Source organism: Echeneis naucrates, chromosome 18 (genome assembly GCF_900963305.1).
Source record: "Echeneis naucrates chromosome 18, fEcheNa1.1, whole genome shotgun sequence".
In the NCBI taxonomy this organism is placed as follows: Eukaryota; Metazoa; Chordata; class Actinopteri; order Carangiformes; family Echeneidae; genus Echeneis; species Echeneis naucrates.
In genome coordinates this window covers 10,637,844-10,664,575 of record NC_042528.1, presented here as the reverse complement: position 1 = coordinate 10,664,575, position 26,732 = coordinate 10,637,844, and the positions used below count along the sequence as shown (strand labels likewise).

Here is a 26,732-nt window from a genome sequence, read left to right as displayed (position 1 = left end):
TATCAATAATAATTGGACCATTTGACCTAGAGAGCTAACCCTGGGGAGTAAGTTCTGTCCTGAAGAGACACATTTGTCCTGTAAACTGGTTCAGCTTTTATCGCATTTTCATATGTGACCAACAGGGAAGGTGCTGCGTTCAAGAGTAAGTGTGTGCTACTACTGCTTACCTCCCAGAAATATGAAGGAAAAGATAAGAAAAGCTGTTAATGAGTTAAAAACATCCTGTTTCCCAGTATTAAGAAAATTATAGACCATATTAAGCAAACTGAAAAAAAGGTGGTGAGTTTAAATAAAACATACAGCACAGAAAAGATACTATGTGGGACATGTCATCACTTATAAAAGGAGATGTTAAACAAATTTACTTTGCATTCAGTGGGTTCTGCAAGGTTTATCTATTTTGGTTCTTCTCCCTTTGCAGCATGAATATTAATGTTGGCAAGCTGGTGAAGCTGGCTAATTTTGTTGTTTGTTTGTTTTCTTTGTGGAGAATAGCTATTGTTTCTTGAGGTTTTTGTATATTTTCACTTTCTCTTTAGAATGCAATGTGCGTTAAACTCGCAAGATAACAAGTAAAGTCAATGCTGTAGAGCCTGAAACCTGCTCTATATCTAGTGACCATTAGGGGGCAACACCACTGGCTGTCAGAATAGGTCAGACTATGCTGAAGTCTATGGAAAAATGGCCGCCCTGTGATGGAGTGGCGACCTGTACAGGGTGTACCCAACCCCTCGCCCAATGTGAGCTGGGATTGGCTCCAGTAGCCCTGCGACCCGCAAACGGACAAATGGATGGATGGATGGAGAGATGGCCAAATTTTATTCGCTCAGTTGATTTATCTCCTCTGTAAACATTTTTTCCGAAATAAGACGATACTCCCATGTAGAGTAAAATATATCATTCACAACACGTTACCAAAGCGGCACCAGCCAGATTGGAAAGTTCATTCATATTGAACTATGGGTTGTCTCACATTACAGCCCCATTTCAAAATGCCTTACCCTCTCTGCTTTACCAGCATCTGACCCTACATGCACTGTGGGTGATATTTATGGTTTATGTTCATCCACACCCATTTTCTCAGCGCTAATCATAATTGGATAACAGTGTCATCATCGCCATCATTCATAACAACAAATGCACGTACAAAAACTGGTGAATGTTTATTTTTATTCTACTCAGTGAACTGGACATGTCTTTATTCAATAACATTGTTAATTGTCTCTTTAACAAATTCGGTGATGAAAAATATTTTCCTCAGAGCACTATCTGACAAAACCACACAGAGTACGAGTGTCAATATGAACCACCGATAGCACAGCATATGGCGGCCACAGCTGTTGACTGCAGACATGAAGGGAAGCCATAAAAAGATTGTTTTAGCACTGAATTTGAAGCAGCATCTCTAGTAAACACAGGGATATCAGATTCTTCTGAGTACAGACGATTGGATGTTGCAGCTAATCTGTGATATACTTGCAAACTGCAGTCTGATCATGTTGAATATGTTTATTGCAGCATGGAGGGACTGATGCAATTGTTCTAGGCACAGAAGAAATATGTCTACTTTTCCAACACATATGAAAACCATGTTCCATGTTTTTTTAAACAGTTCCTGTTTCAAGAAAATCTGCTCTATGTCTCAGAAGAGATGCAAAGAAAATGACCTTGAACAAACAGATGAAACCGTTCTACTGCTTCACACTGGAGTACACACACTGACTTTGAGTATCCTCCCTCTGCCTTCTTGTTCGGCTGACTCGCGGCTCCCTTAAAGCAGCATAATGAAGGTTATCTGAATCTTCATAGCCCTGGAAAAAAAATATACATCAGATTATGAAGTGTGCCATTAATACATTCCAGGAAACACATACTTAGTGTGTGATACTAAATTTGTCTGATAATCAATAATTGATTTCAATCGGTAACACTCACCCCTGAGTCAGCTGTAGCTACAGCTGAAGCTCCCGCTTGAAGCTCTGATGTGAAAGAAAGAAAAATAAGTCATTTTGAGTATATATATCTTTATAATGATATAATGTAACATTCCCAGTTACCTGTGCAGTGACTGCCATTTCTCTTGGTTAATGTGTTAAGTGAGAAAGCCAGTAAAATGTTCAGGAGGATGGTGAATGCCAGAGCTCCGCTCAAGGAGTACACGTTCAATAAAGGAGAGTGCTCCTCATCTGCAGAGAGCCAGACGTTACAGTTCAACCCTCATAGTTATCATTACATTACTGTGATGAATTCTCTGCCCGAATATTGTAGTACTCACCCTCAAAGTCCAGCTCGGTCCCATTTCCAAACAGTATGCGTCCACATGAGGTCACAGCACAGTAATAGGTCCCAACATGGGAAAGATTCAGATCTTCTAGTACCAGGTTGTAGAGACAGGAGTGTGTTTGACTCTCAGGTTCCCTCTCACATGTATCATTCCTCTCTCCATGGGTGTAAATGAGTCCAGGATGTGATTCTCTAGAGTCTTTGAACCAGTAAACACTGTGTTCTCCATCACAGGTCCCATTCTGGACCGTACAGTTGAGAGTCACTGAGCCTCCCAACTTGATGGTCCTCGGACCTGACTGAAGGACCGAGGACTGAGCGTTCAAACGTAAACCATTCACATTGACAAATGTGCCCTCAGCAAATGTTAAGAGATAACTATGGCTGTGCGCACAGTAGTAAGTTCCTGAGTCTGCAATCCTCAAATGTTTGATCTCCAGGTACAAGTTCCCATTATCAGTGTGAAGGTGGAACCGTGGATCGTTCTTGAATTCGTTCAAAAACCTGGTGGTTCCATCGTACAAAAAAAAAGTAGAGATGCGCCTCAGCATCTGTCCAGGAGTTTGCTTGTACCAGAAGATCCATGCTGAATCCTTACCATAGAAACATTGCAAAGACACAGTGTCTCCAACATTAGCCGATATAAAACTTCTCTCTTTGTGCGCAGATGTGGACGCTTTCAGACCAGCCTCCTGAGCTTCAGTGTGATGAGAACAAACACAAAGGCACAATAATTCAAGTCTGAATTCTCTGCATCATTTCTATGAACTAGAGCCATAAAGAAACAAAACTCACCCATTTTCCCCAAGAACAAAAATGTCAGACAGAAGATCAGCTTTAGAGATGCCATTGTTTTCGAACTTCTGTCTTGGAAGAAAAGCACCTTGACACTTCCTTCTCCCTTCAGAGACAAAACTGTGTTTGAAGCCAAGCTGAGTTGTCACGGCACCCTTTGTCCTACTTAGGAGATACAATCACATGGTCACATCAACTTATTGTGTCAGTTTTGCTTTTTGGTGAGATTCACACGTTGAGAAAAAACTAAAACAAAGACTTTTCCTTCATACATCATATTTGAAATTATGGAAAAATAAATGAGAGGCATATAGAGCAGTATATATTTACTATTAATGAACAACAATACAATCGAATCACACTCAACATTTGGCAGTGGGCTGACTTTCATTATGTTGAATAGGTTCAGATGTGCAGGTTTGATACCTCGACAAATGCCTTTGCAGTCCACCATTGAATTAAATTCTTGCATTTTAACTCCAAAGGGGCTCACAACATTACCTTTCCACCCAATAAGGCTCCCATGAGAAGTCAGATCCTCGCTGTCGGGTCGACCCTTTCAGATGAGCTACACTCAGTCCTCATGTGTTCTCAAAGCTAATAGTTATCTTGAGGGTAACATCACTGGGGTTCATCCACATATACAGTGTACGGATCCAGTTAGCTCAGATATATCATAACTCTAGAGTAGAGGCAGATGTGTGACTGTGTAATGTATGTGTGTGTTGACAAAGAGTGGGTGTGTACCAGTACCAGCAGACGCAGTGAAGCAGGAAGCAGCATTGTGGATGTTGAGAAGAAGAGAGAAGAAGTGACTGCAGCTGGAGATAAACTGTAGATCTTTGAGAAATGAAGATGAACAAAGGACTCAATTCGCTAAATGTTTGACCATTAGGGGGCAGTGGAAAATAATGCAAACAGAAGATTAAGATTTGAAAACTTTTGAAATAATTCAACTTTAGATACAAAGTACCATCATCACTCATTTGGAGTTGTATCTAAAGTTACATGATAAACACAAGCCAAATATTAACTCTCTCTTTTACTTCTGTTTTGGTCTCCACCAACAGTGAAGGGAAGCTTTCTGGTCACGAAGCTGCTAAACACTTCCAGGCAGTTAAGTCAACTCTACCTGTTTTAACAAGCCTTTCTCTGGGTCAAGCCTTGTGTCTCTGAGTTATCAATAGTCTCCTCTAACTGCGGAGTCAGTGGGTGGAGTTCAGGGAGGAAAGAGATACGTGAACTCTTGCACAGTGGCCCATAGTGCTAATCGCCGGGCTTCACACCCTCACACACACACATAATGTCACAATGAAATTACAGTCTTTATTTTATTATTTAATTTGTTGTATAATAACACAACATGCTTATATTTTGTTTGGATAAAAAAAGTAAAGTTGAAATACAGTTCCATATCTGCCATCACATGGAAACACTGCTTCAAGCCGCCGATGGAAAGTGTCTCGACAGTGAATGGACATTTTGTCCTGATTAATTTACATAACAATACAAAGCAACTTCTAAAAGAGAAAATGAAAAAAAAAAAAATAAAACCATATTTCTTCCAAAGGTAGTACAAGTTGAACGTTTCTATCGCTGGACACTGGAGTACACACATTCTTCGTCTTTGTTGTCCTGATGTCTTTGTGATCTTTTGGAGGGGTTAAATCTTAAAGCAGCATAATTGAGATTATCTGCATCTCTGCCAACCTGGTAACAGAATGAGTTTTTTGAGTGTAGTTTCTAATTAAAGCAGTTACCAAAACATATTGAATTATTTCTGCTTTTAAAAGGTAATGATGACAATAAAAACATGTCCTTTACCTCTGCATTTGCTGTGGAGGCGATTGATCTTGTCTGAGATTCTGGTTACAAAACACAGAAGAACGAGATCTCTTAATTAAAAGTCCAATTCAGTGACTACAAGCTAACCAATGTACCAATGTCTGCTTACCTGAAGAGTTGAATTTGTTTCTCTTGTGTGTCTTGTACACGACGAAAGCCAGTAAAACACTGACGATGGTGATGAGCACCAAAGCTCCACTTAGGAAACAGACTAAAACATAACAGTCCATCTCATCTGCAACAAAATAAATTGTACAGCTCTTGTCTTTGTCTTATTTACAAAGGACACCAAATCAGGAAAGTCCATGGTAGAACGCTACTCACCCTTAATGTCCAGCTCGGTTCCATTTCCAAACAGTATGCGTCCACATGAGGTCACAGCACAGTAATAGGTCCCAGCATGTGAAATATTCAGGCTCTTCATCGGTAAGTTGTAGACACAGGAGTGTGTTTGACTCTCAGGATCCCTCTCACACTGATCGTTCCTCCCTCCATGAGTGTAAATGAGTCCTGGATGAGATTTTCCAGAGTCTTTGAACCAGTGAACACTGTGTTCGCCTTCACAGTTCCCAATCTGGACCGTACAGTTGAGAGTCACTGAGTCTCCTGGCTGGACGGTCTGAGATCCTGACTGATGGACCTGGACAGTAAAACCTGAACCCCGTACACTGACAGTGATGGCTGCCATGAATTCAAACTGAAATGAATAACCGCTTGCACAGTTATAAGTAGCTGAGTCTGAAAGTTTCAGATCTGAAACCTTTAGGTGATTAAACCCAGGACCTTTTTCTAGAGAAAAGCGTGGATTATTCCTGAATTCATCGAAAAACTTCCCACTGTTTTCATACCTAGAGCTACTGGAGATAGGTTTCAGCTTCTGTCCCGGTGCTTGCTTATACCAGAAATAAATTGGAACATCATCACCATGGAAGCATTTTAAAGTCAAATTGTCACCAACATTAGCTGATATTAATCCACTGTCTTGATCAACCACTTTGGCAAGAATGAAATTATTCATCTGACCTGAGGAGAAAAAGGAAATATACAGTTAATCAATCTGAGAAATTATATCAGAATGTAAAATCATAAAAACACAATAATTTCAAAGAATGACCGACTAACCTTTAAAACAAGACATTACTATACGAACTCACCCATTTTCCACAAGCACAAACAAGTCAAGAAAATCTGCAAAGACGCCATCATGTTGAAATTTCCATGCTGACTGAGAAGCACTGCGATACACTCTGCACTTTCATATGATAGGACGCGTGTTGATTGGCTGACAAGGCAGCACTGATCACATGTTCACTGTTAGCTATGTCTGTTTTAGTTTCCCCAGAAGAATGACATGCTGGCAGAAATCTGATGTGCTTGACGACACTAACATCTGTAGAGTCACAGCTCAGCCTGCTTGATAGAATAAGAACATGGCAACAGTTTGCAGTATTACCACTTCAGGAGAAACATAAATACTCTGAATTCCTGTGATGTTGTGCAGTTTATCAATAATAATTGGACCATTTGACCTAGAGAGCTAACCCTGGGGAGTAAGTTCTGTCCTGAAGAGACATTTGTCCTGTAAACTGGTTCAGCTTTGATTGCATTTTCATATGTGACCAACAGGGAAGGTGCTGCGTTCAAGAGTCAGCGTGTGCTACTGCTGCTTACCTCCCAGAAATATGAAGGAAAAGATAAGAAAAAACTGCTGATGAGTTAAAAACATCCTGTTTCCCAGTATTAAGAACATTATAGACCATATTAAGCAAACTGAAAAAAGGGTGGTGAGTTTAAATAAAACATACAGCACAGAAAAGACACTATGTGGGACATGTCGTCACTTATAAAAGGAGATGTTAAACAAATTTACTTTGCATTCAGTGGGTTCTGCAAAGTTTATGTATTTTGGTTCTTCTCACTTTGCAGCATAAATATGAATGCTAGCAAGCTGGTGAAGACCGGCTCTTTTCTTTTTTTTTTCTTTTTTTATGAAGACTAACTATTGTTTCTTGAGGTTTTTGTATATTTTCACTTGCTCTTTAGAATGCAATGTGGGTTAAACTCTCAGGATAACAAGTAAAGTCAATGCTGTAAAGCCTGAAACCAAGTGACCATTAGGGGGCAACATCATTGGTTGTCAGAAGAGGTCAGACTATGTTGAAGTCTATGGAAAAATGGCCGCCCTGTGATGGAGTGGCGACCTGTACAGGGTGTACCCAACCCCTCACCCAATGTGAGCTGGGATTGGCTCCAGCAACCCTGCGACCCGCAAATGGACAAATCAGTAGAAGATGGATAGATGGATGGAGAGATGGCCAAACTTGATTCGCTTAGCTGATTTATCTCCTCTGTAAAGATTTTTTTCCGAAATAAGACGATACTCCCATGTAGAGTAAAATATATCATTAACAGGTTATGCATTAGGCTGGGGCTGACAGATTGTACAACACATCTTGCTATAGCAGCACCAGATTAGAAAGTTCACTTAACAACCTTGTAGGTGACATCACTATGGGTTGTCTCGCATTACAGCCCCACTTCAAAATGCCTTACCCTCTCTGCTTTACCAGCATCTGACCCTACATGCACTGTGGGTGATATTTATGGTTTATGTTCACCCACACCCATTTTCTCAGCGCTAATCATAATTGGATAACAGTGTCATCATCGCCATCATTCATAACAAAAAATGCACATACGCAAACTGGTGAATGTTTATTTTTATTCTACTCAGTGAACTTGACATGTCCTTACTGAATAACATTGTTAATTGTCTGTTGAACAAATTCAGTGATTAGAACTTTCTTCCTCAGAGCATTGTCGAACATAACCACACACCACACGAGTGTCAGTGTGAGCAACCGATAACGCAGCATACAGCGGCCACAGATGTTGACTGCAGACATGAAAGGAAGCCATAAAAAGATTGTTTTAGCACTGAGTTTGAAGCAGCATCTCCAGTAAACACAGGGATATCAGATTCCCAGCATGTTGAATATGTTCGTTCCCAGCATGGAGGGACTGATGCAGTTGTTCTAGGCACAGAAGAAATATGTCTACTTTTCCAACACATATGAAAACCATGTTCCATGTTTTTTTAAACAGTTCTCGTTTCAAGAAAATCTGCTCTATGTCTCAAAAGAGATGTGAAGAAAATGACCTTGAACAAACAGATGAAACCGTTCTACTGCTTCACACTGGAGTACACACACTGACTTAGAGTATCGTCCCTCTGCCTTCTTGTTCGGCTGACTCTCGGCTCCCTTAAAGCAGCATAATGAAGGTTATCTGAATCTTCATAGCCCTGGAAAAAAAATATACATCAGATTATGAAGTGTGCCATTAATACATTCCAGGAAACACATACTTACTGTGTGATACTAAATTTGTCTGATAATCAATAATTGATTTTAATCGGTAACACTCACCCCTGAGTCAGCTGTAGCTACAGCTGAAGCTCCCGCTTGAAGCTCTGATGTGAAAGAAAGAAAAATAAGTCATTTTGAGTATATATATCTTTATAATGATATAATGTAACATTCCCAGTTACCTGTGCAGTGACAGCCATTTCTCTTGGTTAATGTGTTAAGTGAGAAAGCCAGTAAAACGTTCAGGAGGATGGTGAATGCCAGAGCTCCGCTCAAGGAGTACACGTTCAATAAAGGAGAGTGCTCCTCATCTGCAGAGAGCCAGACGTTACAGTTCAACCCTCACAGTTATCATTACATTACTGTGATGAATTCTCTGCCCGAATATTGTAGTACTCACCCTCAAAGTCCAGCTTGGTCCCATTTCCAAACAGTATGCGTCCACATGAGGCCACAGCACAGTAATATATCCCAGCATGAGAAATATTCAGGCTCTTCATCGGTAAGTTGTAGACACAGGAGTGTGTTTGACTCTCAGGATCCCTCTCACACTGATCGTTCCTCCCTCCATGAGTGTAAATGAGTCCTGGATGAGATTTTCCAGAGTCTTTGAACCAGTAAACACTGTGTTCTCCATCACAGGTGCCAGTCTCGACTGTACAGTTGAGAGTCACTGAGTCTTGCTGAATGGTCTCAGATCCTGACCGGTGAAACATATGTTGAATATTTAAACCTGAACCCTTTACATTCACTGTAATACCTTTTATGAATCTAAATGTGACTGAAGTGCAACCTAAGCAATAGTAAGTTGCTGAGTCTGAAATCTGCAAATCCGATATGATCAAGTGGTTCTGGGTGCCATCGTTGACCAACGAAAACCTTGAAAAGTTCTTGAACTCATCAGTTAAAGTGCCTCTTTCACCATGACTATAGAAAGAAGACACACGCAATGGTTTCTGTCCCAAAGTTTGTTTATACCAGTGAAACATTTTTTCATTCCTGTTATCACGGAAGCATCGCAAGGTCACAGTGTCTCCGACTTGATGAACGGATGAGGACAACCAAAGACCAGTTCCTAAGGCTGAAGAAAAAAAAAATTGTCTTAGCAAATTTCTCATAATAACTGCATTAAAAAAACGTTTAAACTATTTTATATACAGGGATATACAAGTCACAACTTACCTATTCTCCACACGAATAGACCAGCCAGACCAGCAATCTTGAGAGATGTCATTGTGATCAAAATGCTTTGGTGAATGGAGACAACCTCTGTGCGTTCTCTACTCTTAGACAGATGACTGGATTTGATTGGCTAACAAGCGGTGGCACTGAATCTCCTGCTCTCGACACACTGAGCACATGTTTAGTACCCCGCCTTAGTTTTCCCATGTGAGCGCACATGCTAGAGACACTTTGATATCACCTGTGTTTAAAAAGAAAGGAAGGAAGGAAGGAAGGAAAGTCAAGGTTGCCTTTTGATGGAGATTTCAAATTTAGATGACTCACTTTCATTGGCTGATAATGTGTGGGTATCTACAGAGGCTTTGAGAACTAAATGTTATTATGAAGATGAAGATGCAAAGTATTGATCACCACTTGTATCAAATAAGTACAGAATTAAGTATTAAACTGGAAAGCAGCCTTAAAATTTTTCAATAAAACAATTTTATTATGGCGCAATGGTTTGGTCTAGAACACCAACACCCTTTCCTCATCCCATCCTTTCCATACTGCGTATTGTTCTGCCCCCAATAAATCACTTGATTTCATTACTATGCACCCAGTCAGCCTTAACATAGGATGAAGACTCAGGAGAGCACCAAGGTTGTCAACATTCATCATATGGAAACTTTGAAAAACTGAATCATCATCCCAATACATCCAGTAGTTGTTGAGACTTTTCAGAGAATAAGGGCAAATATTAGAGGATCCCCTCATCAAAGTCAGGACTCCTCCTCTGGATACATTTGGCATCTGAACTTAATTTAATTGAAGTCTGCAAAAAAATTGTAAAATAATTTCAAAACAAAAATGTGAGCCTCTAAAGGAAGTTATAATTAATTTTGATATAATTACTTATTCTTCTAAAGTATAGAAGAAGAACAAGAATAGGTTTAAGTGCCAAGCACAAAATAAGAAGAATAAGCGTCAACAGATCAGGGAAAGAAGGACATCAAGCTGAGTGTGTTCTCGAAGAGAAGAGTCTGTCATTGATACACCTAAAGATACTTCCTTTCTGAAACCACAAAGGCAACGACAGCAAAGGGTCCTAGAAAAGTGTGTGACCAGAGCAAACTGAAAATAAACCTGTAAGTGCCAACCACACACGGGCAAACAAAATGATCTTTACATCCTGAGTATGCAGTGTGCAATGAACAAAACCTGCGAAGACATTTAAGGAAAGACTTTGTTATGTTAGGTGACAGTTTACGTTCAAAAAAGCGTAATGGTGCTGCAATGAGAAGCCTAGTTATGCTCTTTCTGGAGAGACACATCTGTATCCCACATGCTCTGAAGCATGAGAATGAGTAGCAGCTGTTGTTGTTGTTCAGTTGTTTGAGCTCTCTTCAGGAGGTGATAAGACCTTTTAAATGATTCATACGACAGCCAGAGCTTGTTAGATTAGTTTATTGTGGATTCATATTTTTTTTACTGTATTTTTTTCTAATTTGAGTAACATTGCTATGACTCCACAGCCATGTCAGCAGCTCTGTGAGGCTGCACTTCACAAACAATGCTGACATGCTTGAAAGAATCACCTTAGGGAAGACATTTGCTGACCACCAGTGACCAACATTAGCTCTACTAGCTAAAATAACACTTTTGCTATCCCAAAATTACAACATTCAGTATAAACAAGTCAAATCTGACAGCAATGCATTTTAAAAAATGCATAATTAATATTGAATAATAAATTCCAGACATAAATACATGCATTTCTATTGCCGCACAGCAGAGTACACACAATAGCTTTGGAGGGATGCTTCCTGTACATGTCTTCTTGATCTTTTGAGCTCATGCTTCCTCAAAGCAGCGTAATGGACATCATCTGACTCCTGGTTACCCTGTTAACAAGATATCCCATTACTATAAAAATATCTTATCAATACACACAGCTCTTTTGATACACTGAAACTGAATGCAATCACAGCAACAATGCAATTCACACTCATAACAACACCTTTAAAAATAGTGCCTGTGAGCTTTACATGGAAACGTTTCCTCTGCAGGAACATAACGACCTTTAACCAAACACGTAGCTCATATTGAGATATCATATAATATTGATTTGACATACAGAATCTCTAAAACGCTTTGCTGTGTAACAAAGACAACATGAAAGAACTTTGAGCAAGTGACCAAGTGTCCTAAAACGTCAGATTATAGGACATTGAGTTACAACTGTGTACATAAAATACTCACTTCTACATTTGGAACTGAGTCTGGTGATTCTCTTGCTTGAAAATCTGGTTATGGAATAAAAAGATAGATTATAGGTGTAAACAATTTAAAGATATTGGATGTTGAATGGCAAAATTTATGCCAAAATTTAATTCGATTAAATTCCATTCCAAAACCAATTCCTACTCTAATTGCGCCATGCAATAGTTTAAAGCCTTCATCAAGTTACAGTGTTACGCTTCATAAAGCAATTGAATTTTCCATAAACTGATGACTTTTGTTGGAGAATAAATAAACAGTTACCTGTACGTTGGCAGTTCATTGTGAATGCTGCATAAGACAGCACAACAGCCACAATGGTGGTGAATGCCAGGGCCCCACTCAGGAAATACACCAACACAAGTTTATTGACATTTTCTACAAATATAGATACATAAAATAGGCAGATTTATAAAGCTCTGCAGTGTGAAGGAAAGCAGTGGTCATACACAATACAGTATTTGAAACAAGTACCAAAGTGTTGCTTACTGGCCGAATCCAACTCGTCCTTATTTCCAAGCAGTACGCGTCTACATGAAATAATGGCACAGTAGATCCCATCGTTATAAAGACCCGTTGTTGGCAAGTTGTATTCACAGGTGTTTGTTTGTGTATCAGGTTTCCTTGTACACTCATGTGGAATGTAAAATAGTCCGGGGTGGGATTCTTCAGATTGTTTGAACCAGTGAGCTCTCTGCTCTCCCTCACAGGACCCAGAGTGGACTGTACAGCTGAGTGAGTGACTTGGACCGATGGTGTCTGTTCCTGACTGATAGACCGAAGCTAGAATGGTCAGACCTGAACCCTGAACACTGACAGAAAGTCCCTCTATGAATTCAAACTCAGTTGCACAACAACCTATGCAATAGTAGGTGGCTGAATCTGAAAAGCGCAAATCCAAGATTGTCAAGTGATTTTTGCCATTTCCTGTGTTCAGTTTGAAACGAGGATTGTCCTTGAATTCATTATGAAAGATGCCATCTTCCTTATGTTTGTAGAAGGTAGACATGAGCCTTGGTTTTTGTCCCCAAGTTTGCTTATACCAGTAAAACATCACAGCATCATCTTTGTAGAAACATCGCAAAGTCACATTCTCGCCAGCCGTAGCTGCATAGAGAGATTTCTCTTGACTAATATGCTCAGATGATTGCTCACTCATCGTTGGAGCTGCAGAAAAAAGGAGATTGGGGACATTTTTGGGCAATTTTAGTCAAGGATCTAGGCTGACAACGATCATGGAGCAAAAGTCGTTTCATAAAAAAGAACACAGCTTACCTGAACTCCATAAGAACAGATAAGTCAGGTACATGGCATGCTTCAGAGGTTCCATTGTGTTCAAAAAACCAGCGAGAGTGAACTGTACCCCTCCTCAGAGAGAAGTGTGTGTCTGATTGGTTAACAAGTATTATACTGATGTAGAAACAGTGGTCACGTGTTCAGTGCTGCCTTCACTAGCTTGAAGGAAGACCTGCGAGTTCAAACGGGTATTTGGATGGACACTCCACCCATCTGATCTGTACTTTCTCTGCAGCAACAGATTCTTTAATGTCCAGTTTCTGGGGGTGTGGGCAAGCCTAAAATATCTGCCACAGACAATACTCTGTAACGTATTGTTAGTTATTAATAGATAGATAGATAGATAGATAGATACTTTATTTATCCCAGACTGGGAAATTGCAATGTAACAGCAGCATTACACATAGGGAATAAAATATATAAAACATATATGCAATAGGAATAAAAAATATATACAGTAAAGCGCACATTGACTGTGAGTAATGACCAGAGTTATTTAGCTGTTATTATACAGTGTGATGGCATGTGGCTGGAAAGATTTCCTGTATCTGTTTCTTTGACAACGGAGCTGTAATGATAACAAAATAGGGCACAATTGCTAAAAAAAAAATGGTCCATGCCATTAGTTGATGCCATGTGAAAGGTATATTTAGCAGATTTTTGACCTGATATATATTATACTGTACATTGGGTGGCTTCTGCAGTAACAATGATCTTCACTGTGTCCTGTTTGCTGTAATAAGGAGAATGGTGGTGTCATTACGTCACATGATGTACATATTGCATCAGCAAATGGAATCATATTTCATTCCCTTTGGGCATTTTTAGCATACGTGGCTAATGTAGCTGATAAACTACATTATTTCAGTTGTCCTTTCTCAAGCAAACCAGTCATAACCATATGCTGGTGGATATAAGTAAATGTCATTGACAGAGCTAAATGACACGATGGTGGATGAACATGACAGGAAGTGATAGCTAATGTCTAAAAACATCACTTCCTGGTGCTGCGTGCATTCGAATATTTAGTTCATAAACTAAGATTTAAAAATGACCAAAACAGTTATGGATTAATCTTTTATTTATTCCAACTTTGTAATACCACAATGACTGCTAAGAGATATAGCTGAATTTGAGCGCCTTTTGTTAGTTGTATAATAATAGGCTGAGCATCAGCGTTAGACTGCATGGTGTGCTTGCATGAAAACACTGCAGAGACTTCCTGTTCAAAAACAACACAGGCAAAAAGGCTTATGGTCCAACAACTTGGACGCTAAATAAAGACCGTCTCATCTTGGGTTTGTGGTCAACAGTCAGCACGTTTGCAGTAAACAGCGGGGCTTTGTCACATCATCTAGAGCAGGCGCTCATTCTTTGATGAAGGTGTTTGTTCTGCGGGTTCCAAAAGTCTCTCAGTACTTTCCCATTCACCTTAACTTTCAGACTGTGCCGATGTGCCAATACTGTGACTGACTGACTGACTGTATATGCACAGGCTGCCAAGAGGATGGCTTTGCTTTGCAAGATGTATACACACACACACACGTAGATGGCAGGGTTCTTACTGAAAATTTATTTTCTGCGGGACAAACTCCGCCAAGTGTCTGACCCTGCTAGCAGCACAGAGTTCAGTGTGGTTACCTGTTTGCACGTTGTATTTGAAAGATATTGCGAGAGTGGAAACATGACACCTCTGAAAGCACAGGGCACATCAAAGGAACTTGGTTTAACTGTCACTGTAGGGATACATTTTATTTTTGATGTTGTCCATCTCTACTGCTTCACACTAGAGTAAACACATTCACTCCTGGCATCATTTCTCCGTGCTCTTGAGCTGCCGACCTTGTCCTGCCTTATTGCAGCATAGTGGAGGTCATCTGCATCTCTGTGAGCCTTGTAATAAACAATCAAATTATTTGTTAGTATACAGTATATGTTTTATCTTAGATTTTGGGAATAGTATCATGCAAATTATGGATAAAACTAACTTCCTTCTTAAGTATTAACTTTCCTGCAATTTCTGCGTCACCAACAGCGGGAAAAAAAAATGTATTGAAATACAACCGCAACAACTTCAATCGTTGGCCTCAGCTTTATGATCTGTAGTTAATCCTTACAGGGACATCGAATTGCATTATATGCAATTACTGTCACTTTGTCCCTCTTCATTTACCTGTTCATTGCTTTGTGATGTAATGTCTAAAAGTTGCATCTATATTGTGCAGCATCACAATACTTACTTGCGCACTTGAAGCCGAGGCAGTAGCCGAGCTTCCTTGAGAGCCTAGTTGGGAGACAAAGACAACATTGAAAGTCTTGTTTAAATTCAGTAAACTCATTAAAACCAGTAAACCACATGTGGATAATTTATTTAAAATTACATGGATTCTTTTGGAATTTATTATTTAATTTATGGATTTATCGATCTATTTTTTTAACAGATACTTGGTGTGTTTCAGACCAAAATGTTAGTGAGGTGAACAGTTGAGACCAATGCATGAAATGGATACTGTTCCTCACTGCAGCAAAAACTGTACATCTGCTTTGCTTTTTCTTCAGTGTACAAACAGGAAACAACCACACTAAACTGTTATTGTATTGTATTTAGATGCAATTGCTGACAATGAATGTTGCCACGATTATGATATTTATCAATCGAACAACATTATGTAGTCTGCACTAAGCAAATTTTTCATGTTGCAGATCTAGATGTCAAAATTGCACAGTGTAAAACATCTCAACTTGTTGTTTTCTCTATAATATTCTATTAACTCACCATCATGTGCAAAGAATGACAGTTTAGCCCACCTGTGCATTGGCAGCCATTTGCCTTGTACACTCTATATGCTGTGTAAGCCAGGAGAAAAGCCAAGAAGGTGGTGAATGCCAAAGCTCCACTCAAGAAATACACCAAGACGTCAATGCCCCCCTCATCTGCATCAGGAGACATAAATGTATGCTTTTCGTTACCTGATTGACTGACTTATTATGAAATATCTATTACTAGGAAAAAAAAAATGTAATTACCCCCAACTTCCAGCTCGGTCCCATTTCCAAACAGTATGCGTCCACATGAGGCCACAGCACAGTAATAGGTCCCAGCATGAGAAAGATTCAGACTTTTCATTGCTAAGTTGTAGACACAGGAGTGTGTTTGAGTCTCAGGTTCCCTCTCACATGTATCATTCCTCCCTCCGTGGGTGTAAATGAGTCCTGGATGAGATTCTCCAGAGTCTTTGAACCAGTGAACACTACACTCTCCTTCACAGTTCCTAGTCTGCACTATACAGTTGAGAGTCACTGAGTCTCCTGGCTGGACAGTCTGAGATCCTGACTGAAGGACCTGGACGGTCATACCTGAACTCTGTACACTGACAGTGATGGTCTCCAAGAAAGTGTACACATATCCATAGCTACTCATGCAGTGGTAAGTAGCTGAGTCTGAAATTTGTGCATTTGAAATCTTCAAATTATTTTTACCAATGGAAATATCCACTTGAACACGTGAGTTGTTCTCAAATTCCCCATACATTATGCTGTTGGTGTCATGCTTGTAGAATTTCGACACCAGTTTTGGGTTCTGTCCAAAGATCTGTTTATACCAGTAAAACATCACGTCAACGGTGTGGCCTTCATAGAAGCAATCAAGATGCACGTCTTCTCCCGCATTAACTGATATAAAACGTGACGATGATAAGCGGTTTTTTTTTGTCATATCGGCTGAGGAGAAAAAGAAAAGACTGAGCATGCAATGCATGGAAGTGCATATCAGAAACATCAGGAAAAAAATATTTTCTGAAATATTTGACAAAATCGCCATGGAGAAGAAACATCTTACCAGCTCTCCCCAAACATAGCAGATATATCCCACACAAAGCAAACAATGGAGGTGGCATTTTGTTGGTTAATTGAAAGAATCTCTCTGCGTTCTCCACTTTTTACATACCAGGCTTTGTCTCATCGGCCAATCAGAGAGGACTCTGCATTATCACATGGGTGAAGTTGCAGTAACTGGGTGAGAAGACTCACATGGAAACTAGTGACAGAGGAGAATAGGAAAATTTCAGTCTGCTTTGAAGAACTTGTAAAAATAATATTTACTGAGAAAGATGAGCATGTCATTCCTTCTCTTCCTGGTTCAAGTTGAACAGAAAAACATATTACACTTGTATTTTGTATCACTCACAAAATTAGAAGAGAGAAATAGTCATGCTGAGTATTTTCATTCCTCACTCATCCTTGAATCTCCGGTGTTATAAACTATACTTTTTACCATTAAGGAAAAGTTGAACTCTGACCTCTTATCGTCAGCATATCCTTTTCATGTGTGCTCTTGTTAGTACAGATAGCGTCACATGAAATCACTTAAATGCAACCAGCAAGATACTGACAGCTAATGCAATGTGTGTCATACACTGTGAACAAAAGTGGACGTACACTTTGGGTGAAAAATTGGAGCCATTACTGTTTAAGTTTCTTAAACCTGCATTCTATCTAATTACCACCAGGGGCTCCACTGGTTGTAAAAAGCCATCAGACTGTAAGATAAGATAAGAGTCTTTGTTGTTGTAGCACAGAGATACAGTGTACACTAGCACAATGAAATCGGGTCACAGTGCAGAAATAAAAAAAATAAATACAAACAGTTTACAGTTTATTTCCACCGCTGAAGTCTATGTAAAAATGTGCCAACAAACCTTGATTCATTATCCAAGCAAGCAGTTTTCTAATGAGTTTATGGTCCCAGACTCTTGTTTCAAGTCTTCAATACAACATTTGTAAGTGATGGTCCCATTTAGAGAATAATAGTCCATAAAGCAGGATATACATTTGGGTGTGCCTACCGTGTGACAGACTGTACCAAGTAAATAGGATAGAGCACAGAACAGGTCATATCCAGCCCTCAACCCTCCTCAGCTCCTCTTCCACCTCCAAATAAATATTTTTCTATAGGGATAGGGCGATAGATAGATAGAGAAAGGGTGTACTTTCATTATGTACATTAAGTGGATAAATATATACAGATAAATATTGAAATTCTTTGATATCTAGCTGCCATGTTGCCAGTTTCTAAAGGAAAGGGAAAGCAATACTGAATTACTGAGTAACTAGGTCTCTGTATACTAGTGAACGATTGTTTCTGTGTGTCCACTTTGATGTCGGTTAGATCGCTTCTCAACCAGCGTGCTGGAGTTGAATACAAGCTGTGGGCCTGGCATCTTGTACCACATTCACTATGGTGAGTTTCTTGGATAGCATGTTTCTAGTTTAAGTCTAGGACTTTTAAAATATTTAATTAAAATATTAATTAAGATGACTACGTTGAAAGCAGTCTTCGCACAAGCTAAGCAGTAAATCGGGACCTAAAAAAAAAAAAAAGAGGTATGCTGTTTAAAAGTTCCTTGTTATAGGCTCAGCTTGCTTCGTGCATTGACAGTGTGATCTTTGTTGCATCTGTTTCCGTGATCTGAGGCTACAGGTTGGTCTTACTCTGTTAAAGCGCTGATGAAACTCATGTTTCCACCAATGGAAACTTACAGCTCAGCCCACCTTCACCACAGAAATGAAAGGTGAGCAATGTGAGATGGCTGAAGGTATTTATAGATCTTAGGGGTTTTTCATGAGCATACTTCGTCTCTTATGTCTGACCAGTGTTATACTGCATAAACAGAGATGTTGATTTTTGTGATTCAGAGAAAGTACTACAAAGTACTACAAATATTTTATTTCCACATAAATCTACATTGTGCATTTAGACGTGAATTTGTGCAGGAGTGATTGAAAAGGATGGAAGCTAATGTATGGAAGAGGTTGAATATTAAGTATTCACTGTTTTCTGTTCTTTACTATTGAGTAAACACAAACATTCTCTATGTTGTCCTCCTGCTGACGTTGTCCTCTGTTTTTCTTCAGTGTCAGTGCAGAATAATGGAGGATGTCTTCATCATGGCTCTGGTGAGGTAAAAGAAAAAGAAAAAGAAAAAGAAAAAATAATCATAGATAAATAATAACAGCTATTTATCACATTTAGTAACTGTGTGTGTAATAATCTTACTTTTACTTTCTTAATTGGACCTACCGTGCTGTGAGATGGTGCTGAAAATGTCTGATGAGAAGCAGTTCCTGAAAATCAAAATGCATTAAAGGTGAGGCCAAGTTCATACGGTGATATTTCACTTATCCTCTCAGACCTTACCTTTGCTGATGGGGCGCGGCTTTGTTCTCAGCCTGTTGACAATGAATGCCAGGGCCACCAGAATGATGACAGAAACTGCCAACGCCACACTCAGGAAATAAACCAGGAACGGAGAGACTTTAGTGGACAAATCTGAGGTCAAGAGATTAGATATGATAGCCCACATCCCTTTAAATGTGTGTTTTTGTAGGTTTACATGGATATAGTTGGTTTAATGGCCATTTTTACGGGTTGAAAGCAGCCGTAATATTCAGTACAAGCTATTATCACCTACCTTTGATATCTACTTTTGTTCCATTTCCAAATACAATCTCCCCACAGGAGGCCAATGCACAGTAGTACATCCCGGCATCGCTTGAGTTTGTGGATGCTAATGCCAGGTTTGCAGTGCAGTTTTTCATGTGGGGATTTTCGGTTGAGGCGCTTGTGCACTGTCCTGCACTGGGATCCATCACTGTATCCTGAGCTGCACCACGTTTGAACCAGTAGAGTCTCTGCTCCTCTGCACACTGTGATGCAGCGTACACTGTACAGCTCAAATTCAAAGGCTCTCCTGACGAAAATGGCACCTGCTCCGGCTGATAGACAACAGCTTGGATTTCGGACATTTTGACGTGAAGGAACGCTCCATGTCCAAATTTGATTGCGTTGAATTCTAAAACACCACAGAAATATGATGCTGAGTCTGTCGTTTGAATGTTGTTGATTGTGAGGTGGTTTGCACCTTCGGAATTTCTCTTAGAGACTTGAAACCTATCTTTATAGGCGGAAGAGATGTCCGCTTCTTCACTGTGCTTCATACGAGTTGCTACAGTGTGAGGTGTGCCTCCCAATAGTTGCCGATACCAGAAAAGAAAAGTTACAGCTTCTCCTTTAACAAAGCATTGTAAGGTGACAGTCTCTCCAGCCACAGCTTCTATTAGCCCACTGTCCTGATATATACCTGAGGTCTCAGCAGCTGGCACCTCACCTGTGCAGACATGCAAAAGATTATATTATTTGTACTTTTAAAACATGTCTCTCACTCCAAGCATGTCATCCATATAGAAATGTGGAAGAAATGTGTCAGATACTCACAGATTTCACAAAGAAGCACCAGAAAAATGTAACGTTGTATCATCTCTGAAGCTCTGCTGTCAATGTCCTCAATGTTGATGGTTACACCCAACTCTTATACGAGACGAAAGCTGTTTGTGATTGGCTAAGCTGACTTGTTTGAGTATAAGCCTCAGTATAAGCCAATAAGCCTCACGGTTGTTATTTTCCAAGAGATCAGTTTGATCATGTGACTAGGCGTGCGAATGGGGTTGATAAAGTCTTGCATGATTTATTTTGTCCACAGGAGGAAAGTGAGAGGGGCACATGTGTTCAATTTGAAGTTTCAAGGAAATTCTGTTTGAACAGAAGTGCAGAGGTTGGTTTATGTTGCTGCTGCTTTCCCCTTTATACAGCAAAAGCTTTGGTAAGAGGCAGTTTTTTTTTGTGTTTTTTTTTTTTTTTTCGGGTAAGGTGGGCCAAAATGGAGAATGTGTGGGTGAGAGACAATTAAAAAAGCTACAAAAAAAGAAACAAACAAACAAAAACAAAACAACAGGGAAACCAAGCCAAGTCACTCAACCAATCAGAAATACGTGTAGTAGAAAAAGGATTGACAATTATATATTATATGTGTAATTTAATGGCTGTAATTGTTACATGCTGGTCTTTGGACTGGTTAAAGGTCCTGTATGGTATGAAGTGAGATTTCCAAGGCTTTGATTGTAAACTGTGTTTGTATCAATACTGTGAAAGTATTGAAATGCTCAGCCCACAGAGAAATGTTCACAGCTTCCATTCAGACATAGTCCTACAACCACCTGCCCAGACTTTGTGATGTCACCGCCCTCAGTCATACCTGAAGCCCAGCCCACATGGACCCTTTAACCAACCTTTAGGTATACTCTCACTGACCTGTTGTTACTAGAGCTCCAAAAAGAGAGGCCTGAGAGAGGCGATGTAAAACTACGTTCAGATGTTAGTTGTTTTGTTTTGTTTTTTTTTTTTCAAAATCAGAAATATGTTATCTACTATATATGATATTAACCCTTTAAAATAATGCTGGGAAGTCTGAAATATGGGATCGTTTTAGTCACAGTCACTAGTGTAACACTGAGGGAAGTGAATGGCAGGGTATTAAAATATTAATATTACACTGTATTGTAAATTCATCACTCATTCATGTTATATTTTACAGACCGACTGTAGTTTTAGGGACAGCTAATACACTTTCCAAGCAGTTGCTTTCTAAAGGTTAAAGTGATGGGTAAGGGCTAGCTGGTTAGTCTGGTGAATTCAGTAAAAGGGAAAGAAGTCTCAGATACACACATGAACATGATGCAACGACAATTGCTTTCTGGAGCTGGAGACAACTGGTGGTGACTGAAGGAGTGACATTTTGCTGCTGACTTGCAAATATCACACCTTTGATACAAATGTTAGGTATGCGCCTATAGCAAAACTTGGAAATACGACCTTTAAAATGCTCATCTGCCATAAGCTCACCGCTTTCATTTCTGAAATGTCAAGGCAATAACTCACGTAGATTCAAATAATAAAATATGGGTACAGTGACAGGCAGTACTGCTCATTACCAAAACACAACAGCTGTAAAGGTCAGAGTGGGCACTGACATTGTCACCAGTCGGTCACAAACAACCATTCACACTCACAATTGCGACTATTTAGGGCAGCCAGTTAAGCGGCACAGACAATGGTCTTATGAGGTGACAATCCTAACCACAACACCTCCATATTTGATCTTACTCTGGTTCAGAGAACATGACGGGAAGTGTTGAGACATATTAATATGTTATGTTATGTAATGTTAATATGTTCATCATATGAGTATGTATCAATACTGAATTTTGCACACACTATGATAAATTATGTTAATGTTAATTATTGTTAGTTATAATTACCATTTGTTTGCTTCCCATGGGGGTTAGGGTGCTTGATAGTAACACGTATTTATATATATATATATATATATATATATATATATATATATAGGGAAAGTTGAGCAGGAGCTTTTGGGGTCTGATTGGTGTCGTTAGTGGGCATAAGTTCTTATGCTGTGAATGCGATTCAATAAATTTGTTTGGTCCCTTGGTCTTGCCCTTGCAGATGCAGCAAAAGCATCTCCTGTGCGTGACTCAAAGATGTCTTTTGACGCTTGTGGTCTTGTGTATACTTGCATAAAAAGAAATGAAAGGAAAGCAAAGGAAGGAAAGGAACAAACAAAAACAGAAGCTGTATGGTGGTTGACTCAGTCGAGGCGAGACTGTGCTGACCAAAGTGTACACTACTTCCTGACTTATGTGTAAAGCAAAAGCAAGTAGGATGATGTGATGTTCACACTTTCTTAAACACGTGAAAGCTACAGTGGAAAATAGATGCTCCCATACTTAGAATTGGAAAACAAGAAAGTGGCTACATATTGAAAGCCTTGAAATCGCATATTTCCTACAAAGAGGTACATTGTTGAGGCTGTATTGTAGCACACTGCTCTGCATTTTCGCATTGGCTACTGTGTCCTAACAAAGTGATCACTGTTTGTAGCCACCTTTGTTTTACCTGTTTCATGGGTCATGTCACTGGATATTTATGTATTTATACTCATTCGACTCAACTTTCTAAATAAAGTTTTTATATGTGAACCTCCAGAGTTTCTAGAGTTTATAGTTACAGAGCTGCTGTGACAGCACATACAATAGAACACCCTGGCCGAGACATGGAAAAGAGATTAAACAGAAGCAACAATTTCCACACATTAACTGCATTTGATTTATAACTGCAGTTAGGACACTTGTCCCTGGCTGAAGGTACAGCATGGCAGGGTGTTTTTCCTTTTTCTTAGCTGTGGCATTCAGAGATACAAAGAACAAGTGCCTCTTTTGTGGCTTGTTTTGCACGAGAAGCCTTTCATGTTTTCTATTTGCATGTATGTAGTAAAGCTCATATTAAAATCTTATATTGCAGCAAAGTATATATATGACATGAGCAAGAAAAGCTTTTAGCAACCTTAAAAAAAAAACCCAAAGTGGTTAAAGAAAAAAAACAAAAACAAAAACAAAAACCAAAAAACAGCTTGTTATAAAGGACCTTATTGTCTCTCCGGTACGGGGCTTTACCTGCTGTGATGGCAGCATTTATCAGGATTTATCAGATTATTTGTCAGGATTTACAGGTGTTGTTTTGTTCATCCTTTCTTCACCTGTTAATATATCTGATGATAAAAACATACATGGTAACGAGAAGCAAAACAACAGAAGGCCTGGAACAAACAAACAGCATCACAAACATAACCACAAAGACATCCTGTTTGGGGGAGGGAAGGTTGATGAAACCGATTTGGTTTAGCTCGATGTGAGAGAGTTTGACCAAAGCGGGAACTCACTTGCAAGTGATTGGTTGCTTAAGTTTCTCTTCTCTTTTCTTATTAGTCACTTGCTTGCAGCTGTGGAAATAACATAACCACTTTTGTAGTCAATAGTTTCACAGCTGTAGCGATGTTCACAACAGACACACACTTCACCCTCCCAGAAATATACTTTTACGTCCATCTACACGCTCTTTTCATGTCAATAGGCTGCAACCTCCGACTGAAAAAACAAAAGGATGAGTACTATCCAATAAATAATTGCTGCGTTGGTCGTCAGGCCCCTCAGCTGCTCAAACAAAGGGCAGAGGTCAACTTATTGTTTGTCAGCTGACCAAAACAATACCCTGGCCTATTGGTGGAAAGTAGAAAGTGGAAAGTCTGATTTTAAAAAAAAAACAAAAAACTTTTCAGTCTACTTGGTGGTCACTGCAATTACCACCATGATGGTGGACTCGTGTTGACTCTATTTTAGGGGGTCTGCTGCTTCCTGCTGCTCAGGAGCTGAACTACACACACCCACTGAGACCTTAGATCGACACGATCAAATGATATTAACACTAAATGAGGCTTCAGGAGTCAGAATGTTTCAGTTTTTTCACTCCAGGTCTGATTTTCCAGTCGTCTCCAGCGCAGTGAATTATGGGATGAGTTTGTAGACAAAATAGCATGAATCACATTGGGAGGATAATTTGAATTGTTTAAAAATTTGTGACGCTTTAAAATACCAACAAAAAAAACTTTTACTTCATCAAAACCAAAACTATCTTCACAGCTAAAGGTAAAACTATCACCCTCTCAACAACAAACCAACTTCTTCTATAGTTAATATAGTTAATAATTCATTCAACTCCAGCATTCACCCAGCTCCACCTACAGCAAGAGATAGAGAGGGTGCTGTACCGCTGTGAAAAATTACAAAATAAATAAAATAGGCAATGTAGAAACAGAATAAAATTTCTATGAGTGCACTGGCAGTTGTAAATAGATTGAGGAATTTAAAGAGAAATGGAAAAAATACAAACATGTCTTCCTCACCGTCAACATCGAATCTTATTCCTTTCCCAAACAGTATCTGTCCACATGAAGCCAAAGGGCAGTGATACTTCTCAGTGTCAGACAGGTTCACATTCCTTTCCCATAAGTTATTAACACAGCTCCTCTATGCTGAGAGCCTTCACACACACAGCAGCAGCAGTGTGTGTGTGTAGCAATGTGGACTCACAGGATTCTCAGGTGAGAGTGTTTTGAAACGGTAAACTGGTTCAGGTCGGAGTCACTGACCCAGCCTGGCTGCACAGAGTCAGGCACCGGCTGCTGGAGGAAAAACTGGACTCCAGACAGCAGAAATCTTAAAAAGAAGAGCGAGAGAGAGAAAAAAAAAGAAACTCGAAAAAAAAAAAAAAAAAGGCTACCTAAAAATGTAAAACTAAAATTGTTACACAGTTAAATTCAGAGTCTACTGCTGGTTTTTCCACAGTGCTACATGGCCTGGATCTCAGTCATTTCCAGATTATAGAATCCTTCTCTGATGTAGACAGAGAATTGATTGTTGCCTTTAAACTGGTAATAGAAGGTATTGAAAGAGAGGGAGTGAGGTCGCTGCCCCATGACTGGCAGTGGAGGAACACAAACAAAGTCATATCACACTGTCTCCAAGGTCGGCCTAAACCAGAGCACCATATAAAAGTCCATATAACAAAAGTCAAAATTTTCAAAAATCTGCTCTCAGGATTTAGAGAAACAATTTTAAAGTCATTTCAAGTCATTTTAGAGTACGAAGAGACTTACAGGCTCCGAAAAGTGGGTCAACTTCACATCCTTCACTCTGTGTTCAGGTTCGTCCAGATAGATAGATAGATAGTTTTGGTAAAGGGGTCAAGCTGCATCTCCACCAGAAAGTAGTGTTTGCGTAACTCAGGTAGTGCGGATTTGTGGTTGTCAGCGCTCTTACAAAAGGGAGTGAGGGGATTAAATTCAATATTCATAGCTGGCAGATTTTGCATCAAGGAGGTCCAGAGTTCAAACAACAAAATGGCTTGGTTGTCCGACAGCTGGTATCATTTTCCACCAACCATATGTACCACAAATGGATTTTTCTAGAACATAATGGGGCCACCATTTTTATGGTTTGGGTGGCGTTTTAGACCATCACGGGGCACCAAGCGTGTGTGTTTTATTTTACACAGACTGACCCCAAGGGGGTGCTAACAGTATTCACTAGGTGAGATGCTTGTTGTTGCGTTGTGCCCAGCACTCAGTTGCACACATTTGTATATACCTTCTTCTTCTTCTCTGAATTCGTTTGCGCAGTGCAGTGTATATCAACAGCATAAGACAAAATGGCTCGGACAAGCAATTGTCACATAAACAGATTTAAAGGGGCTTTAATCTGTATATGAATGCGTTATCTTGGTTACACGTACTGGTTTGAGAAGAACTGTGAGGTGTGGACTCTGAGGACAAAAGGCAGTTCATTTAACAAGCAGTTTTGGCCATAAAACATTGCATGTTTCATACATAACCAGGTCAATCCCTTGACAAACAGGAAACATGCAGATCTAAGAGCGATTTGGTCCACATTCTTGCTCTTTGTCAGGATTTTGAATCATCTAAGATGTCAAGACTAAACCTGAAAGATTTAGATCAGTGATTCACATCCTCTCTCAACTCATGACCCACTTAACAAAAAACTCAAATAAATAGCCCAAATTTCACATCAGAGTGTACTTTTATTGTTAATGATAGTGACTGAACTGAAAACAGGGTAGGTTTAACTATTCCTCTTTTTTTTTTTTTTTTTTTTGGATAGTTTAGAGACTGTTATTAATTCATTTATTGTGCTAAATAGCATATTTTTATATTATATAGCAAACAATTAGGTCTGATGAAAGGATAAAAGTGTAAAATCGTGTTTTTTTTTTTCTTTCTTTTTTTGTTTCCATTCGAAAAAATTTGAATGCAATAATTACTATTAAAGTTACTGAATTGTTTTGACCCCCAAGCCATGGTTTGGGAAACATTGACTTAAATGTTAGTTTTTACAAACGTTTGGCCTTTATGCTCACACAATTATTTGCATAATTAT

At 39.4% G+C, this 26,732-nt stretch overlaps 6 protein-coding genes across 11 annotated transcripts; all 6 read right to left on the bottom strand.

The window, feature by feature from the left end:
• Positions 1-1,185: 1,185 nt before the first annotated feature.
• Positions 1,186-4,010, bottom strand: LOC115058862 (uncharacterized). 3 transcript variants are annotated; one of them, XM_029526408.1, is made up of 6 exons: positions 3,583-4,010; positions 3,082-3,187; positions 2,279-2,983; positions 2,061-2,189; positions 1,939-1,982; positions 1,186-1,814 (listed from the first exon to the last, which is right to left on the bottom strand). In XM_029526408.1, exons 1-6 carry the CDS (start codon positions 3,604-3,606, stop codon positions 1,695-1,697), a joined length of 1,128 nt encoding a protein of 375 aa, XP_029382268.1. In that variant the 5' UTR covers positions 3,607-4,010; the 3' UTR covers positions 1,186-1,694. The 3 variants fall into 3 exon arrangements, with proteins under 3 accessions (XP_029382268.1, XP_029382270.1, XP_029382269.1); XM_029526410.1 differs by having other exon boundaries at positions 3,082-3,246; positions 3,583-4,009; XM_029526409.1 differs by having other exon boundaries at positions 3,082-3,243; positions 3,583-4,008.
• A 493-nt stretch (positions 4,011-4,503) lies between these two features.
• Positions 4,504-6,133, bottom strand: LOC115058864 (uncharacterized). The gene is made up of 5 exons (XM_029526411.1): positions 6,081-6,133; positions 5,251-5,949; positions 5,036-5,161; positions 4,906-4,946; positions 4,504-4,791 (listed from the first exon to the last, which is right to left on the bottom strand). The coding sequence occupies exons 1-5, from the start codon at positions 6,130-6,132 to the stop codon at positions 4,672-4,674; spliced, it is 1,038 nt and encodes a 345-aa protein (XP_029382271.1). The 5' UTR covers position 6,133; the 3' UTR covers positions 4,504-4,671.
• Positions 6,134-7,639: 1,506 nt separating this feature from the next.
• On the bottom strand, positions 7,640-9,658 carry LOC115058686 (immunoglobulin kappa light chain-like). The gene is made up of 5 exons (XM_029526129.1): positions 9,477-9,658; positions 8,695-9,375; positions 8,477-8,605; positions 8,355-8,398; positions 7,640-8,230 (listed from the first exon to the last, which is right to left on the bottom strand). The coding sequence occupies exons 1-5, from the start codon at positions 9,526-9,528 to the stop codon at positions 8,111-8,113; spliced, it is 1,026 nt and encodes a 341-aa protein (XP_029381989.1). The 5' UTR covers positions 9,529-9,658; the 3' UTR covers positions 7,640-8,110.
• Positions 9,659-10,915: 1,257 nt separating this feature from the next.
• Positions 10,916-13,191, bottom strand: LOC115058789 (uncharacterized). Its single transcript, XM_029526300.1, has 5 exons — positions 13,011-13,191; positions 12,225-12,902; positions 12,000-12,113; positions 11,718-11,761; positions 10,916-11,359 (listed from the first exon to the last, which is right to left on the bottom strand). Exons 1-5 carry the CDS (start codon positions 13,063-13,065, stop codon positions 11,234-11,236), a joined length of 1,017 nt encoding a protein of 338 aa, XP_029382160.1. The 5' UTR covers positions 13,066-13,191; the 3' UTR covers positions 10,916-11,233.
• Positions 13,192-13,990: 799 nt separating this feature from the next.
• LOC115058948 (uncharacterized) lies at positions 13,991-17,905 on the bottom strand. Of its 4 annotated transcripts, XM_029526517.1 has the most exons (6): positions 17,876-17,905; positions 16,978-17,067; positions 16,059-16,751; positions 15,840-15,965; positions 15,272-15,315; positions 13,994-14,924 (listed from the first exon to the last, which is right to left on the bottom strand). In XM_029526517.1, exons 3-6 carry the CDS (start codon positions 16,744-16,746, stop codon positions 14,805-14,807), a joined length of 978 nt encoding a protein of 325 aa, XP_029382377.1. In that variant the 5' UTR covers positions 16,747-16,751; positions 16,978-17,067; positions 17,876-17,905; the 3' UTR covers positions 13,994-14,804. The 4 variants fall into 4 exon arrangements, with proteins under 4 accessions (XP_029382375.1, XP_029382377.1, XP_029382376.1 ...); XM_029526515.1 differs by lacking the exons at positions 16,978-17,067; positions 17,876-17,905 and adding an exon at positions 16,870-16,919 and having other exon boundaries at positions 13,991-14,924; positions 16,059-16,771; XM_029526516.1 differs by lacking the exons at positions 16,978-17,067; positions 17,876-17,905 and adding an exon at positions 16,870-16,925 and having other exon boundaries at positions 13,995-14,924.
• LOC115058949 (uncharacterized) lies at positions 17,622-20,383 on the bottom strand. The gene is made up of 6 exons (XM_029526518.1): positions 20,305-20,383; positions 19,502-20,197; positions 19,228-19,359; positions 19,111-19,154; positions 18,897-18,983; positions 17,622-17,978 (listed from the first exon to the last, which is right to left on the bottom strand). Exons 1-6 carry the CDS (start codon positions 20,345-20,347, stop codon positions 17,922-17,924), a joined length of 1,059 nt encoding a protein of 352 aa, XP_029382378.1. The 5' UTR covers positions 20,348-20,383; the 3' UTR covers positions 17,622-17,921.
• Positions 20,384-26,732: the final 6,349 nt, after the last annotated feature.